Source organism: Lygodium microphyllum, chromosome 2 (genome assembly GCF_053477565.2).
Source record: "Lygodium microphyllum isolate KBCC chromosome 2, Lygodium_microphyllum_v1.1.10, whole genome shotgun sequence".
Classification (NCBI taxonomy): Eukaryota; Viridiplantae; Streptophyta; class Polypodiopsida; order Schizaeales; family Lygodiaceae; genus Lygodium; species Lygodium microphyllum.
The window spans coordinates 87337359-87352251 of NC_141136.1; the positions used below are offsets into that span (position 1 = coordinate 87337359).

General features: G+C 40.9%; 1 protein-coding gene across 2 annotated transcripts in view; it reads left to right on the plus strand.

Moving 5' to 3' along the window:
- The first annotated feature begins 897 nt into the window (after positions 1–897).
- LOC148039984 (telomere repeat-binding factor 1-like) overlaps positions 898–14893 on the plus strand; it is a 111027-nt gene continuing 97031 nt past the window's right edge. Inside the window, exon 1 of one of the 2 annotated variants that reach the window (XM_087695548.1) lies at positions 898–1520. In XM_087695548.1, the coding sequence (XP_087551674.1) occupies positions 1365–1520 (156 nt within the window). In that variant the 5' untranslated portion in view covers positions 898–1364. The remainder of the gene's footprint in view (positions 1521–14893) is intronic. The other variant, XM_087695540.1, reaches the window with a different exon arrangement.

A 14893-nucleotide genomic window follows, 5' to 3' on the forward strand; every position in this document is an offset into this window, starting at 1 on the left:
ACACACACACACACACACATACATACATACATACATACATACATACATACATACATACATACATACATACATACATACATACATACATATATATATATATATATATATATATATATATATATATATATATATATATAGAGAGAGAGAGAGAGAGAGAGAGAGAGAGAGAGAGAGAGAGAGATTATTTAAAAATTATATATCCTTTACACATACAGTAGCATAAATTATTTAAAAATGAAAGATGTATGATTAGGTTGTAAGCGAGTGCAATGTCCTTCATAGATGTGAAAGCATAAATTGTTAAAAAATGTAAAAGGCATAGGTGTTGGTTGTTTGTGTATATGGATGATTTGAAATGAAGTTTTGATGCTTTACTTATTCTCTCTAAAATGGAAACTTCATATTCACTTATCTCCCAAATATGCATTACATTATTATAAAAAGACAGTGGAATGTCATAAGCGCTTGCTTGTACTAGTAAAGTAAATATGGTACAACAATAACTAGTAAAGTAAATATGGTACAACAATAACTGTAGGTTGCCTTGATTTACCCTTGATTTCAAGAGAGGGCAAAGAATAGAGGAGGGCCAAACTCTTGCAAGAGAATGGCCAATGGATCTTGCTTCCTTTAAAATGTTATTCCACATATTTGTCTACTACATAATGGCTTGCGCAAGAGCCGATTTTGTTGCTTTACCTTTTGTTTGGGTCAAGGAAAAGGATACGCCGGAAGAACTTCCAAACTAGCTAAATAAGTCATGACAAGATAATTAAACAACGAATGAAATATATAATTAGGCACAAAATTTTTAAGAAAACACAGATAAAACGTGAGACTAGATAAGGTGCCTTCTCTATGTATTAACAACATGTTAAAGGGAAGATACCGTATTTTTGAGGGAAACTTAGGAATAGTGTGGAGAGTAATCTTTGAACCCTAAGGGACCTTTGCTAGGAAAGTGAGAAACAATAAAACAGCTTTAGAATCTGCAACAATAGTAAAGAAAGACACTGTAGCAGTACAATGGGTTGCAACGAAAGGGTGACTGTATTGGTATTGTGATGGACATACTCCCCATGATTGATGATAGTGCTACTGCATCATCTGCCATGGCCCCTGGTTTCTTGATATTTGAGCTTTATCCTGATTAATCCATCTTTACCCTCTCTCTCTCTCTCTCTCTCTCTCTCTCTCTCTGTCACACACACACACACACACACACACAATTTTCATAATAACACCTTCTTCCATGCCCTGCCTCACCACTCAGGTTTCTAGAAGCTCCAAGGACTTTCTAGAAGCTTCCTTGTGCGTGGAAGATTCTGCTAGCATGGTGATGATCGTGGCTGGCCACTGAGAAGATGAAGGCTGGCGTTATCAAGCAGAAATGGACACCCCAGGAAGAAGCTGCTCTTCGAGCTGGAGTGGAGAAGTATGGGCCAGGCAAGTGGAGAGCTATTCAGAAGGATGAGAAATTCGGTCCTTGCTTGGCCTCTCGATCAAATGTGGACTTGAAGGTAAGCAGGGGCGTGTTGTGTTACCATTTCTTTTTGACTGTCTTTGGACTTTAACATGCCTCAACCTTGAGGTATCTATCCATGTATTGTCACATCCCTGAATGAACCAATCATTCCACAGAGGACAGAAAAAAAATTCTGACTGACTGAGATAAGGGAAGCTTTCCTTGCTTGTTCATCATGAAAGTGCAGGATAACTCTAGAATGCAGGGCTTTTCCTAACTATGCAGGCCTGTGGATGCATGGATGGAATTATTGTTGCATCCACCTTTTGTGAACTTCTGATCTCTTTGGAATGATGTTGAGTTAATACCTCATGCATTCTATCTGCTGCAGATTGCACTGCTTGCTTCTCGAGAAAAAGCTTGCGTAAAGCCATGGTTTTTGTGATCTGAGGCATTTCCTTTTAAAATTGATCGTTTTATGTGCATGCGTGTACCTGAACTTGGTCAAAGCAAGACTTCTAGTGAGCTTGATTTTCTATGATTAGAACAATGTGTGACACAGGTTTCCACGTAATCACAACAGCATAGGTCCAAGCAGGGCCTCTAGTGAGCTTGATGATATATGATCAGAGGCATATGTGAGGTAGGTTACCATGTAATCACAACAGCAATAAAATAAATAGCCTGAAGGAATGCTCAGCTCACTGTTACTGAAACTTTGCTAGATGATGTGAGCAAGGTTGATTGCAAAGTTTTGATGAACAATTAAGCGATGAAGGATGGAATTTTGTGGGCATGGAATCTCTCAAAATAGTGCCCTGGTTGCAGGATCTTGATCACAAAAAAAGGAAAATAAGTGTAACCTAGCAGTGTGGCAGACTAGAAAAATGGAACACTCTGATTATAAGCAAGGGTACATGGCAAATGCCAAAAACATTCTTTAAAGATGACAATGTCAGAATGGTGTGAAGCAACGGAAGCAATGAGATGGAGCTGATAGAACTGCTGTAAACACAAAGAACAGCAAGAATACAATGAACTCAACGAGAATAGACTCAAGAAATGGAATCCATATACCAAGGCTCAATAGTGTGCACAAAGGCATGGGCTTTTGGCAACCAGCAGAGTGCTGCACTCTCTAGAGTAGGAAACAGAGTGTGCTTGTATGACTGATTGATCAGTGGAGGAGAGGAGCAGCCAATATATAGGCTAAATACATGCAAATAAATGATTAGGTCGGCTTCATTAAATGTGCTAGAAATCAGGTCAGTCAACATGGAATGCACCTAACTTAGATGAAAAATGCCTTCTCCCTATGAGCTTCATGACCCAAGATATGTACAATGCCAACACCCTCTCTTAGATCATGGGTTATTAGTATAAAAAAATGTAGAATGATTAAGGGTGCAGCATAGTACATCCAACAATGATAGTCAGAGGGGACCATGGATACCCGAGTAGTGGTGGGTGATCAACCCACCACCAAGGTGCCTTGAAAAGACATGAATGTTGATGTTGATCATATTTATCTTTGACTAGAGAGAGTAGAAACGATGGAATCTTGATCCTTGTCATGAACCAGCTCCCAAAAAGCACTATCAAGACCATGGATTCCCTACCTTCGGCCAACTTGCCAAAGTGTTCTCTCGTGTTAGAATTGACTAGGAGCAAGGACAACTCTCTATCAAACTTCCCATCATAAACTTGAAAGACAAACTAAGTCGAATGTTTGAATTTGCTAGACCTAGTACTTGATTATGCGGAAAGCTACCACACCTGCATATGGATGACTCTTGGATGTCTTACCACCACCACCTACTCACACTCCTTTGGCATTGGAGAACATGAGGGATGACAACACCATTAAAGCTAGAAAGCTGCAGAGGCGGGTGTGGCCTTGGTCTCTTTTGGAGTGGAAATTTGAGGGCGACGACTCATTAGAGAAGTTCTTATCCTTCTTCTTCTTCTTCTCCTCCTCCTTCCACAATGCTAGTAGTTTCTTTGTAGTCCTTTCAGAGATGTCTGTTCTTACCCCAATGGTAGCATTCACTTTTTTTCTTCTTTTGCTTGTCGCTCCTCTTTGAAGTAGTAAAATCATTTGAAGATTTGTCTCTAGATCGAGATAGTAACCCCCCTTCTAAATGCAGGTAGTCTCATGCTCAAGCAAGATTGAGGTCATATAATCAATATTGATAGATGTGGTTGATTTCTAAGCTCGTAAGCAACACCTTCAAACTTCAAAGGTAGCTTCTAGAGTGTAGTCTTCCCAAGATGGGCTTTGGGAACGGTGCATTGCATGTTGTGAAGCTGATCTTGGATCTATGGCCTTGAGAAGAAATGTTTGAATCTTATTAATTGCCTTAAACTAGATAGTCTACAACTAGCCATATAGGGTCACAACTTGCATGGTCGACATAGTCTTGTATATAAGCTTAAGCTTCTCCCACACCTTCAAAGATGTCGTGCAAGAGGTAACCATTGGAGGGACTTCCTTAGAGATGTATTGAAGGAGAGTTGAGTATGCCTTGGCATCTGCATTGTCCTACTTGAGGATTACTTCCTCCTAGTTGTCTTTGTCCATATTTGAGGGTATAGGAGATGGCTTTTCAGGATGCAAGGCATATCCTGAAATGATGTACCAGCATTGCTTTTGCCCAAATCAAACTATCATCACCACACTTGAGGTTAGATCATCAAGTTTGTTAAGCTTGTCATTAGTGTTGCAGCATGCAAGAGCCACGGTAGATGAGATCCAGAGAAGATATAGTAAGGGATATGAGAGAGAGAGGCACGTAGGATGAACAACTCAACACTAAGAATTCAATAGTTCAAGCAAAGAGAGAATAGTTTAGGACAGAAGTAAGAATGTAGAGGGAAAGATGACTTCAAACTATTTATTACCAATTCAATCTCCCAAGGAGTAAGAGAATAGTTTAGGACAGAAGTAAGAATGCCAAAGACTGAACAAGAGTGACATTCTGGCCTAGCTCCCAAGGAGTTCGACATAACTAGAGATACAACTAACTACTTTGGATAGTATCGACCATATTAAATCTCTCAAGCTGAATATGTCTTGATTCTCATGCATCAAGTCCAAGAACTTCTAGGAGGTAACTATGACCAAGTCACTTTAGATGATGTGTACAAATTTGAAGATCTTGTAGAACTATTGGAGCCACCTATTAATATGGGCCCCCAATTGGAGAAGGAAACATTGATAACATACCATTCGTTCATCCAACTCCATCTTTATCAGTGAAAGGTAAACAAGGTAAAATTTTCTCCTTTCTCCATTGCTCCTATCTCATGCAAGATTTTGGACCAAGTCATGAAGAAGATAAATTTCAGTTTGTTTAGTTTGTTGATACTAGGTTAAATCATGAAGAGGATAGATTATAGTATTTTGACACTAGAAGAGGTGATTAGAAGAAAAATGAGGTGAATCTTTCCTTCTTCTAGTGGTGTTTCATCTTTACACATTTCTTTCTCTACATTTCAATTTCCCATATTTTCATCAAATACATAAAGTCTGTCCACTACATTCACTTCAATTCCATCCACATGTCAATTCCAAATCCCACCCATCCTACCTGTCATGGACACCAAGAAACCTAGTATATTCCAGAAGTTGAAACCTATTCTTTAGAATTCAAGAAAGTTCTAGGAGATCCTAAGAAGGACTTGGAAGATGCTTTGGAAGTAGAAGAGCTCTTGCATGAGTGCTTACATTTGATTGCTTATGTCATTAATGATGTCATCTTTATCTAGAAGCTTTCTCTTAACCTCCTTAACTCTAGTATAAATAGGAATCTTGGCTCTTTCAATCTTGCTAGCACTAGTTGTGAAGTGAAGGATTTGAGATGGAGCTCCCTTTATGCTTCAATGGAGATGCAATAGGTTGAGAGAGGAGAGCAGACACTTCATGTGTGGGTACAATGACATGTACCTCTTTAGGTTTTTCAGATAGATATATCAAATAGAGTACAATACCCACAAAGGACATGTTCACACCCGTGTAGGGTGCAGGCATGGTGGCCCTTTATTCCCAACCACCTCCCACCTAAAGGCAGCATGCTTGAAGGTAGAATAAAGAATCAACTAAGTCTAAGTATGTACAAGACTGAAAACACCTATACCTATCCAACTCCCATTATTTGGCAACAATGAGCAAACCGCTAAGCTTAATGCTCTTGTTGTCAAGTACATCCTTGATCAAATTATACATCACCTGCATGTGCTTTGTCTTTGCATGAAAGACAAGATTCCATGCTAGTATGATAGCACTTTGACTATCACAATGGAGGATAGGAATCACTGTAATGCCAAGCTCTCCCACCGGATATGAAAGCCATAAATCCTCCTTGCATGCCTCGGCGGCAGTCACATACTTTGCCTTTGTAGTAGACAATGCAACACACTTCTGCAGCATGGATATCCAAGAGATTGATCTCCCTATGAAGGTGAATCATAGAAACAGGGAATGGCCGTTCTGGCCTGTAGGAATGGTTTAACGCGTTCCAGACCCTTGGAGGAGGTGAAATGGCCAGGGAATGTTTCTTGCCGTTCCCAAGGCCATTCCCTACCGTTCCCTGCCGTTCTCCCTGCCGTTCCCTGTTTGGAACGGCCGTTCCAGGCCTGTTGACCAGAAATTTACATTTTTCCATGTTTTTTCTTTTTGCTTGTATCACACTCCTTCTACCAAATGTTCACTCATATCCATCGCCTAATGTGCACACACTAAACTCTCTCTCTCTCTCTCTCTCTCTCTCTCTTTGAATATTCAAAGTGTCAAGACAACCCACAAGCCAATCAGGAGTCCATGTAAAGTTCAAATTTGATGCATTATGAACTCTTGCAAATCACAATCAAATTTCAGCCTATTCTCAATTCCAAGGTAATCATCCATTTATATTGTCTAATTTCAAGGAAAACTAGAATAATTGGGGCAATTCAGAGCAATTTGGAGCTATGGGGATAATCGAGTCAATTTTGGGACATTTGAGTCAATTTGGAACGTTGAGGGGTATTGGGGCAATTAGAGGGACATTCTTTGGGGCAACTTGGTCATGCACGGCATGTTTGGGGCACTTAAGACATGTGCCGTTCCCCCCGTTCCCGTTCCCCCACCTTGGACGTTTCCTCCGTTCCAGGGGGTCCCGTTCCCATTCCCGTTCCCGTTCCTCGTTCCAGGTAACTATGAGGTGAATACATACCCTAAAGTAGACTTCTTGGAGTTAGAACGATGAGCATGGTTTGCATCCATAAAGCCAATGACAGATGCCTTTTTTTTTCCAAAGCAGATGCACAAATTCTTTGTGTCCTTAAGGTATCTCATGATACCCTTCACTGCTTTCCTATGCTTTTTGCTAGGATGTGCCGTATACCTACTAACCACTCCCATTGCAAATGCTATGGTAGGATGTGTAGTAACCATAGCATACATCAAGCTATTAACAACCGAATCATATGGAATCTTGGCCATTTTAGCCTTTTCATCATCAGATGTAGGACTGTCCTTTGCACTAAGTTTCACATATGGAGGCAATGGTACACCAATCGCTTCCCCCCCTTCCCCTTCCATATTGAAGCGTTGCAAAATCTTGGAGATATACTGCTGTTGTGATAGATAGAGAAGTTCCTTTGATCTATCCTTGAGTATACGCATCCCAAGAATATGATTTGCCTCACCAAGATCCTTCATGTCAAAATTGTTGTATAGGCTTTGTTTCAAGGTGTCCAAAGCATGAACATTCTTGCTTGTAATCAACATGTCATCCACGTACAAAACCAAGAGAATAAAGCCATTAGCATCATTCCTTGCATTTTCAGGGTCATTTATAGTAGGTATTTGTTGCTGTCCAATGGGCATTCTTTGCTATTCTACAGGTACCTCTTTTCGGAATACAACCCTTTTGACCTCCTTTGTCTTTTTGGGTTGTTTATACATGTTGTATTTCCGGAAGATAACATCATTGCTGTGTATAACTTTTCTTTTCTTGGGACCTCGTAATTTGTATCCCATTTCACCCTTGTCACCATATCCTAGGAAAATGCATTTACAAGACTTTGGCTCAAGGTTGCTGCATTCTTCCTTGTGAATGTGCACAGATGCCTCGTAGCCAAACACTCTCAAATGAGCCTACGAAGGTGGCTTGTTGGACTACACTTCTTGAGGGACTCTCTCCCCCCAAAGACATATTTGGTGACTGATGTGTATGGCTGTCATAAATTGGCTTTGCCCAAAATCCATGAGGTAATGCAGCATGAGATAGCATAGTATGGATCTCGTCTTGAATGGTCCTATTCATATGCTCTACAACACTGTTTTGGGGTGGATTATGAGGGGCAATGAGCTCTCTCTTTATCCCTTTACTATTACAAAAGTTCCGAAAGACTTTAGACCCGTATTCCCCACCATTGTCAGAACGAGACATTTTAATGTCTTACCAGTCATATTTTCAGCAAATGCCAGAAATTTCTTGAATTTATCCAAGGCCTCATCCTTATAATGTATCTAGGATATACCCATACTTTGCGTATAGCATCATCATTAAAGTGATAAAGTACTTCTTTCCTCCTAGAGACAACCATGGCATTTGACATACATCTAAATGTACCAACTCTAAGGGAGAAGATTTTAATAAAAGAGACTTGTTATGTGATGTTTGAGCATGTTTACCATAGACACAATGATCACAATGGTCAAAATCAGCATATCTCAAACACGGCAAATAACCCAAACAAGAAAGCACTTTCATTCCAGTTTGACTCATGTATCCCAACCAGTCATGCCACAAAGAAACACTCGGCTATTTCGGTTATGGTGATTACATGGTCACGCGCACTAGATACATGCAATGGATACAGAGTGCCACTCTTAAAGCCTCTAGCAGTGATTCTAGATTCCTTACATATCTTCTATTTGCCATCCCTAAAAGTAGTGTGATAGCCTTTGACATCTAACTGCCCTGTGCTTATCAAGGTCTTTTTAAGTTGGGGTATATGCCTCACATGATGTAAGGTAAACAATGAACCATGCTAAAATTTCAATTGTACATTGCCAATCCTTGCAATATCACATGCGTAGTTGTCCCCCAAGTGGACAATGCCATGTCTGCCATCACTGTAGTCAGAGAACCACTCACAGCGTGGTGTTACATGGAATGAAACACCTGAATTAAGAATCCAAATGTACATATCATCATCGAAATTTGCAATCAGAGATTGTACTCTAAAAGAAGAACCAAAAAGCATATCATTGCCATTGTCACTCTCGTGATTGACTACATTGATTTCCTCTATCTTGACATTGCTCTTCTTTGCAAATAGGCTATCCTTTTCCTCATCCTTGCTATCATCAGTTTTTTTACCATTTCCATTCTCTTTCTTCCACTTATAGCAGTTACAGGTAAAGTGTCCTTGCCACAATGATGGCACTCTAATCTTTCCCGACTTGCTGTATCCTTTATTTTCAGATTTTCTCTTTTGTTGGGATTTGCCTCTAGTATGCAATGCACTGGAAGAATTGCTGGTTGCATTATTTTGTCTATTCAGCTCTTCCATAAGCAAAGAGCTACCCACATCGGAGTGCATTGGCATGGTATTTGAGTTACTCATGGATGTCCTGAATGTACCCCAGCTATCAAGCAAAGTGCATAGTAGGAAAGTGGCTTTGAATTCATTGTCAATGTTAAACTTCAAAGTAACTAGTTGGTTGAAAATTGAGTTAAACTCATTGAGATATATAGACATGGCTGTACCTTCCTTCATGTGAAGGTTCATCAATTTCTTTAGCCAATAAACCAGTGTACCTTACACAATTTCAACAGCCCCAAAACGAACCGGATCAGAAATCGTAGATCGCCGTTTCGGGATCTTGCAGTCCATTTTGGGGCTGGGTTATCTAGCGTGCCAGATTCGCGATCCCAATTTGATTCAGGAGACTCCAGCTCTCAATTGGCGGCAGTGCTTTCACTCCAGCTTTCGAGTCCCGTGGCACACCTTAGCTCCTGCCTCCTCCTCTTCCTCATCATCATCATCATCATGATCTTCTTCTTTCCATAATCCATTACCTTCTGCTTTTTCTTCTTCTTTTCATAATCCATTATCTAAAGGCTAATCATCATATCACGGCGTTGGATCCATATTGAAGGCACGTCACTCCAATCAAGGGATACGAGGGCTTTGGCGGATCAAAGAAGTGGCAATGCAACTATTGTGGATTGGAGAAATTGGGGAGCGTAATGCGCGTAAAAGACTACTTGGCACATGTTCCCAACCAAGACATCAGGCCTTGCGCAAATGTGCTGGCAGAAGTAACGGTAAGTCTCCATCTTTGGCACCGAAAGCGTATGGGTGTTGAGCTTGAAGAGGATGAATCCTTTTATCCAACACTACATCGGGCTAATGAAGCACAAGTGGGGCAAGGAGAGGCCAGTGGGCCTAGTGGCACTAGCCAAATTGAAGGTGCCAGTGGCCCATTAAAAAGAAGTGCATCCTTATCCATATTGGGTTCAAGTGCAAAAAGGACCCTGTTGCCATCTTCTACCGGTGGTAGACAAAAGGGCTCCTTGCATGGTGCAAGTGTCTATGCAGGACTTTAGAGGCAGACAATTATGGAGACAACTAGGGAACTCACATGCTTATTCATTTGGTGTGCTATCCCTTTCAATGTGGCCACTACGTATCAATGAAAGAAGACAATCAGGGCAGTGAGCCGTATAGGGTGTGAGTGGGAAGGCCCATCCGTAGGATGCATTATACACACGGGATCTTCGAAAGGAGAAAGCATTCATAGAGGCTCAATTGGAGCCCTTGAAGGAGACATGGGTAAAATATGGATGCATAATATTATGCAATGGATGGTTAGATATGCGCCGAAGGAATATTTACAATGTTTTGGTGTTTTCATATAAAGGCACCATGTTCATTAAGGCCTTTGATGCTTCTGCTTCATGTTTTACTATCATAGGAGTTTTCATTTTGGGAGCACATGTCATAGGTCATCATGGATGTAGGAGTCAAAATGTGATGCAGGTGATGATAGATAATGGAAGCAATTGTGTGTCTATGGGATGTATGCTTGAGGAGGAGTTTCCAAGGATAGTATAGACTCCATGTGTATCCCTTTGCCTTGACTTGCTTATTGAAGATATTGGGTAAATATCTTAGGTGGATGACATTTTTAAGATAGCAACAAGCATGGTAAGATTTGTGAAGAAGAGGCTATCTGTCACAAGCATGTTTTGAGCCAATAGCACACTTGAGCTATTAAAGTCCTCTACCACTAGATTTGCTTATATGTTTATTATATTTGAGAGGTTGATACGGGTCCGTCCAAATTTGATACGGACCATTGCATGGTAGGAATGGCTCACATAGAGTGAGAGAGAGTCTCCAAAGGCTCTTGCTTTTAGGTGCAATATTTTAAATGAGAGTTGGTGGATTGAGGCAGAGGCATTGGTAAAAAGTCTCACTTCTATTTACACTATATTGCATATCATTGATATGGAGGGGAGTACTGTGGGCCTTCTATATGAGTATATGGATAAAATTGGCGAGGCCTTGCTTCTTGCAACAGCTTTTTACCCCAAGACAAGTAAGTTTTTATTAACTTTTACACATGTGATTATTTGGTATTAACGACTCCTTGATGATTGATTATTATTTTAATTTCTAAGTTTTTAACTTGTTTTATGTATGATCCATCATCTTTTGCTCTGAAGGGTTGATGAGATTCGGGCAGTGTGGAATGCACGATGGGATTGGTTCCTTAAACCTATCCATGCTGTCGCACATATCTTGCATTCCCTTTGGTGCAGTGAGGAGCAGTACACTAGTGAGGAGTTAGAGGAGGGCTTCATGGAGTACATGAGGCACCTCACAGGGGATGAGAGTAGAGGATGATTTGTTGACATTCCGCAATCATTCTCTTCATTTTGGCCGCGACCCACAGCTAGGCTCTGAGTGATACAGCTTTAGCTTGTCTCTTGGTGAGAGAAATACGACAATTGTGCTCCTACTTTGGTATGTGACTGGTGACTTTTATATTTGGAATCTTGATTATCTAATGTATTATGCAACCTAGATAACAGGTTCTATAATCTATTGCCTACTCAAATGTTGATTTTGTGGCTTGCATATTAGCAATTGCCAGTTACTTAAGCTCAATTTCTTAAATTCGAATAGAAACGCATTGCCATTTGGGTCCTCTCATAAGATTGTAGTTCAGGGTTTGCTGAGAGTCACAACTGCCTAGCTGGAGCGTTTAGTGTTTTGCCATTGCAATCTCCAGCTTCTTGAGAGGACTGCTCTGTCCCTTGAGTCTTCATAGGTAAATTGGTAATGATTAGTATTATGTATAATTAACTTTTTAACCTTGACACTTGACATTGCTAATTTGCTTGGAAGTTGGATTGTAAATTGTGATACGTATGAACATTGAACATGTTGAATATTCTCTCATATGGTATATCTTTGTCTTTTCACCTGTACAGGTGAATGTTGACAAGATTGATATAGAGAATGTGCATGATATTCCACAGATAGCACAAGAGAAGTGGGATATTTACTCCATGCTCTATGAGGAGCTATCAATACCGGTGGATGAGACTTGTGCATAGGGTAGGATTAGAGCAAGGGCCACACGTGGTCATTCATCACACGCAAAGTCAAAGCCAGAGTTTGAGGTTGAGATTGATGCTGCTTCATCAACTTCTCAATTAGGGTCCTCGAAGTCGGACGAGGAGATGGTGCATAGATCCTCAAGTCCGGATCATGACTCGATACACTAGAGTCAGTTTAGTAGTGCAGAGTCTAGACTACAGTTGCCAGTTGTTCATTGATGTTGATACTTATAGTCTCACTGGACTTTGGAGTTTTGATAGATTATTCATATGACATAGTTACATGTATCATTGTATCTTGATTTCACTTATTATGCATCTTGATTCTTGTTGCATTGTTCTTGATGTCAGTCTTCAGTGCTCTTTAGATCATAGATGATTCATGAGTCGTAAATTATAAATCATTTTGTTACCTTAAGTTTTGAAAATTGAGTCTTAATTGTGTTAAACTGTCTCAAGTTTCAACCATTGAGTCCTCAGTCTTGACTGCTCAATCTTCACTCCTGAGTCGTGACATGTGTAATAAATCACGATTTCAATCATATGACATGAAGAGTCAAAGTTTTGTATGAAATTTGGGTACATATTGTTGGTCGAAACTCTGAAACTCCGGTTTTTTCTGTTTCCGTTTCCCCGGTTTCCGAAACTCCCCCGTACTATGCAATAAACCTTGCTAGCAGCAATCTTCTAAGCATACAGCTCCTCAAGTCTAGTCCACATAGCATAGGTAGAATCCAAGTTCTCTAAACAACGAAGAGTCTAAAACTGAAAGCTCTATTGTAGAGCGTGCAAACTCATCTAGAATCTTCCTAATCCTCTTCCTCTATGTCTTTTGGTTGTACCCCCTTTGTCTTAATGGGCTTCACCCGTTTCTTTTGCACTAAGACATTGTAGCACTGCTTCTGCCATATGGCAAAGTTATGTGTACCCTCAAGCTTCTTGATGTGCAAAAGGTTGCTGCTATCATTGCTATCAGCCATGGTTATGGCCCAAAGCTGGCTCAAATGTCACCAAATACAAGCCCAACTTATCACGCAAATGACTAAGATGAAAGACAAGCACCAACCAGCAATATTTTTGAAACCTTTGTCTTAATACCACCCACTGATCATGTCCAAGTATAGCCAGGCATATGGGCTCAAAACCATACATCAATACATTACCAAATAGCATTTGATAGCATTTTGGATAACCTCTCTGCATGTAAGACCTGCTATCCACAGTATATAGCATGAAAATATTTGCAAAAGTTGATATATTTCAGCCAAAATTGAGGCACAAAACATGTGCAATCACTGTCCAAGCATATGCCAATGATTCAGTACCCAAAGGCATCAATAGGAGGCATAAATTTGTACCAAATGCTCTCCGAGATATTGTACCTGCAACCTGCAATTTTACTACAGCCAATGACAATGTTGGCAAGTCCAAATCCAAGCTCAAAACATCCCTATAATCACCTTCAAGTGCATAACATCCATGGTAGGCATCAATGCATCATAGAAACCACCCAAAATGGTAGCCATAAGCATTAGGCATAATATAATCCCTGTGAAATGCATTCAGCCCTGTGTATTGCAGCAAGCATATTTCTGTCCAAACTGAGCAAACAAAGGTTCAAATTAGTGCCAAAATGATGGCCAATCAATAGGCAAACATCCCCAAGGTGTCCAACATCAAACAAGCACGAATAGGCATCACAACATGAGGCATCAAAACAGGGTGCTACCCTATATTTCCAGCTTGTAAACCTATAATTTCAAGCCCCTGACTGAGTGTGTAGCTCTAAGCTCAATGCCAAGTCAAAGATCAAGGCCAAGAACCAATGGCTGGCATCTAGGAGTTGCCAATGACTGAGAGTGTGTAGCTCTAAGCTCAATGCCAAGTCAAAGATCAAGGCCAAGAACCAATGGCTGGCATCTAGGAGTTGCCAATGAACTGTGTAAGTGGCCAATGGTTGCCAAGAAAGAGGACATGCTGATCACGACCTGTGTAGGGCTGTATGCAAAAATGGCATGATTTGCGTGCTGCTGTCCTGGAGGACTGAGGGCAATGATGAGCACCAATGAGGGTAAGAGAGCTCAAAGGGGTCCCAAAAAACCCTCTCACAAGGCCTCAATAGGCATACATCAACGAAGATGAGAGTAGGCTCTAATTTGAACCTTCACAGGCTGACCATGGCTGCTAATCCTACAGGTATTGAACTGTCTGCTGAAGCAATGCCGAAGAGCTCCTCCAGATGTCCTGCTTTGGTTTTTTTTTTCAAATAAAGTGTGGCTAATTATATCACTTCAGTAAAAACCCCTGAATACAAGTAAGTGCTCTTGCTCAACAGACTAGTTGGAGCTGATGCAGAGTCACACATATATCAAATATACAAGTCTCTCAGGGTGGTCTAGGGGGGATGGGGGCAAGAAGCCATGGAAGGGGGGGGGGGGGGCGGAGGGGTGTATCGCCATCTTGGGCTGCCTGCCTGCAATACAAAAAACAAGTCTTGGCCGTCCCAAGTGCGCATGAAATGAGAACAGAGCTCTTGACGAGCTCTAGACTCGCCCTGCACTTGGTCCCATCGGCCGCGGAGGGAGTGGATGATAGAGGTCCAGAGTTTTGCTAAGGTCGTATGTGCTGAAAGTCTCTCTCTGCTAAAAGCCTCTTGACACCGCGCCTTCTAGATATGCTATCCTGTAAGACTCCCTATGATCTCCCATACCTCCAAACGGTCTCTTGTGGGCTCCAGTACCTGGCAGATGGGTAAAGCCTCCAAACTGACCATTGCATACGATTCTTCCTCAATAATGAATAT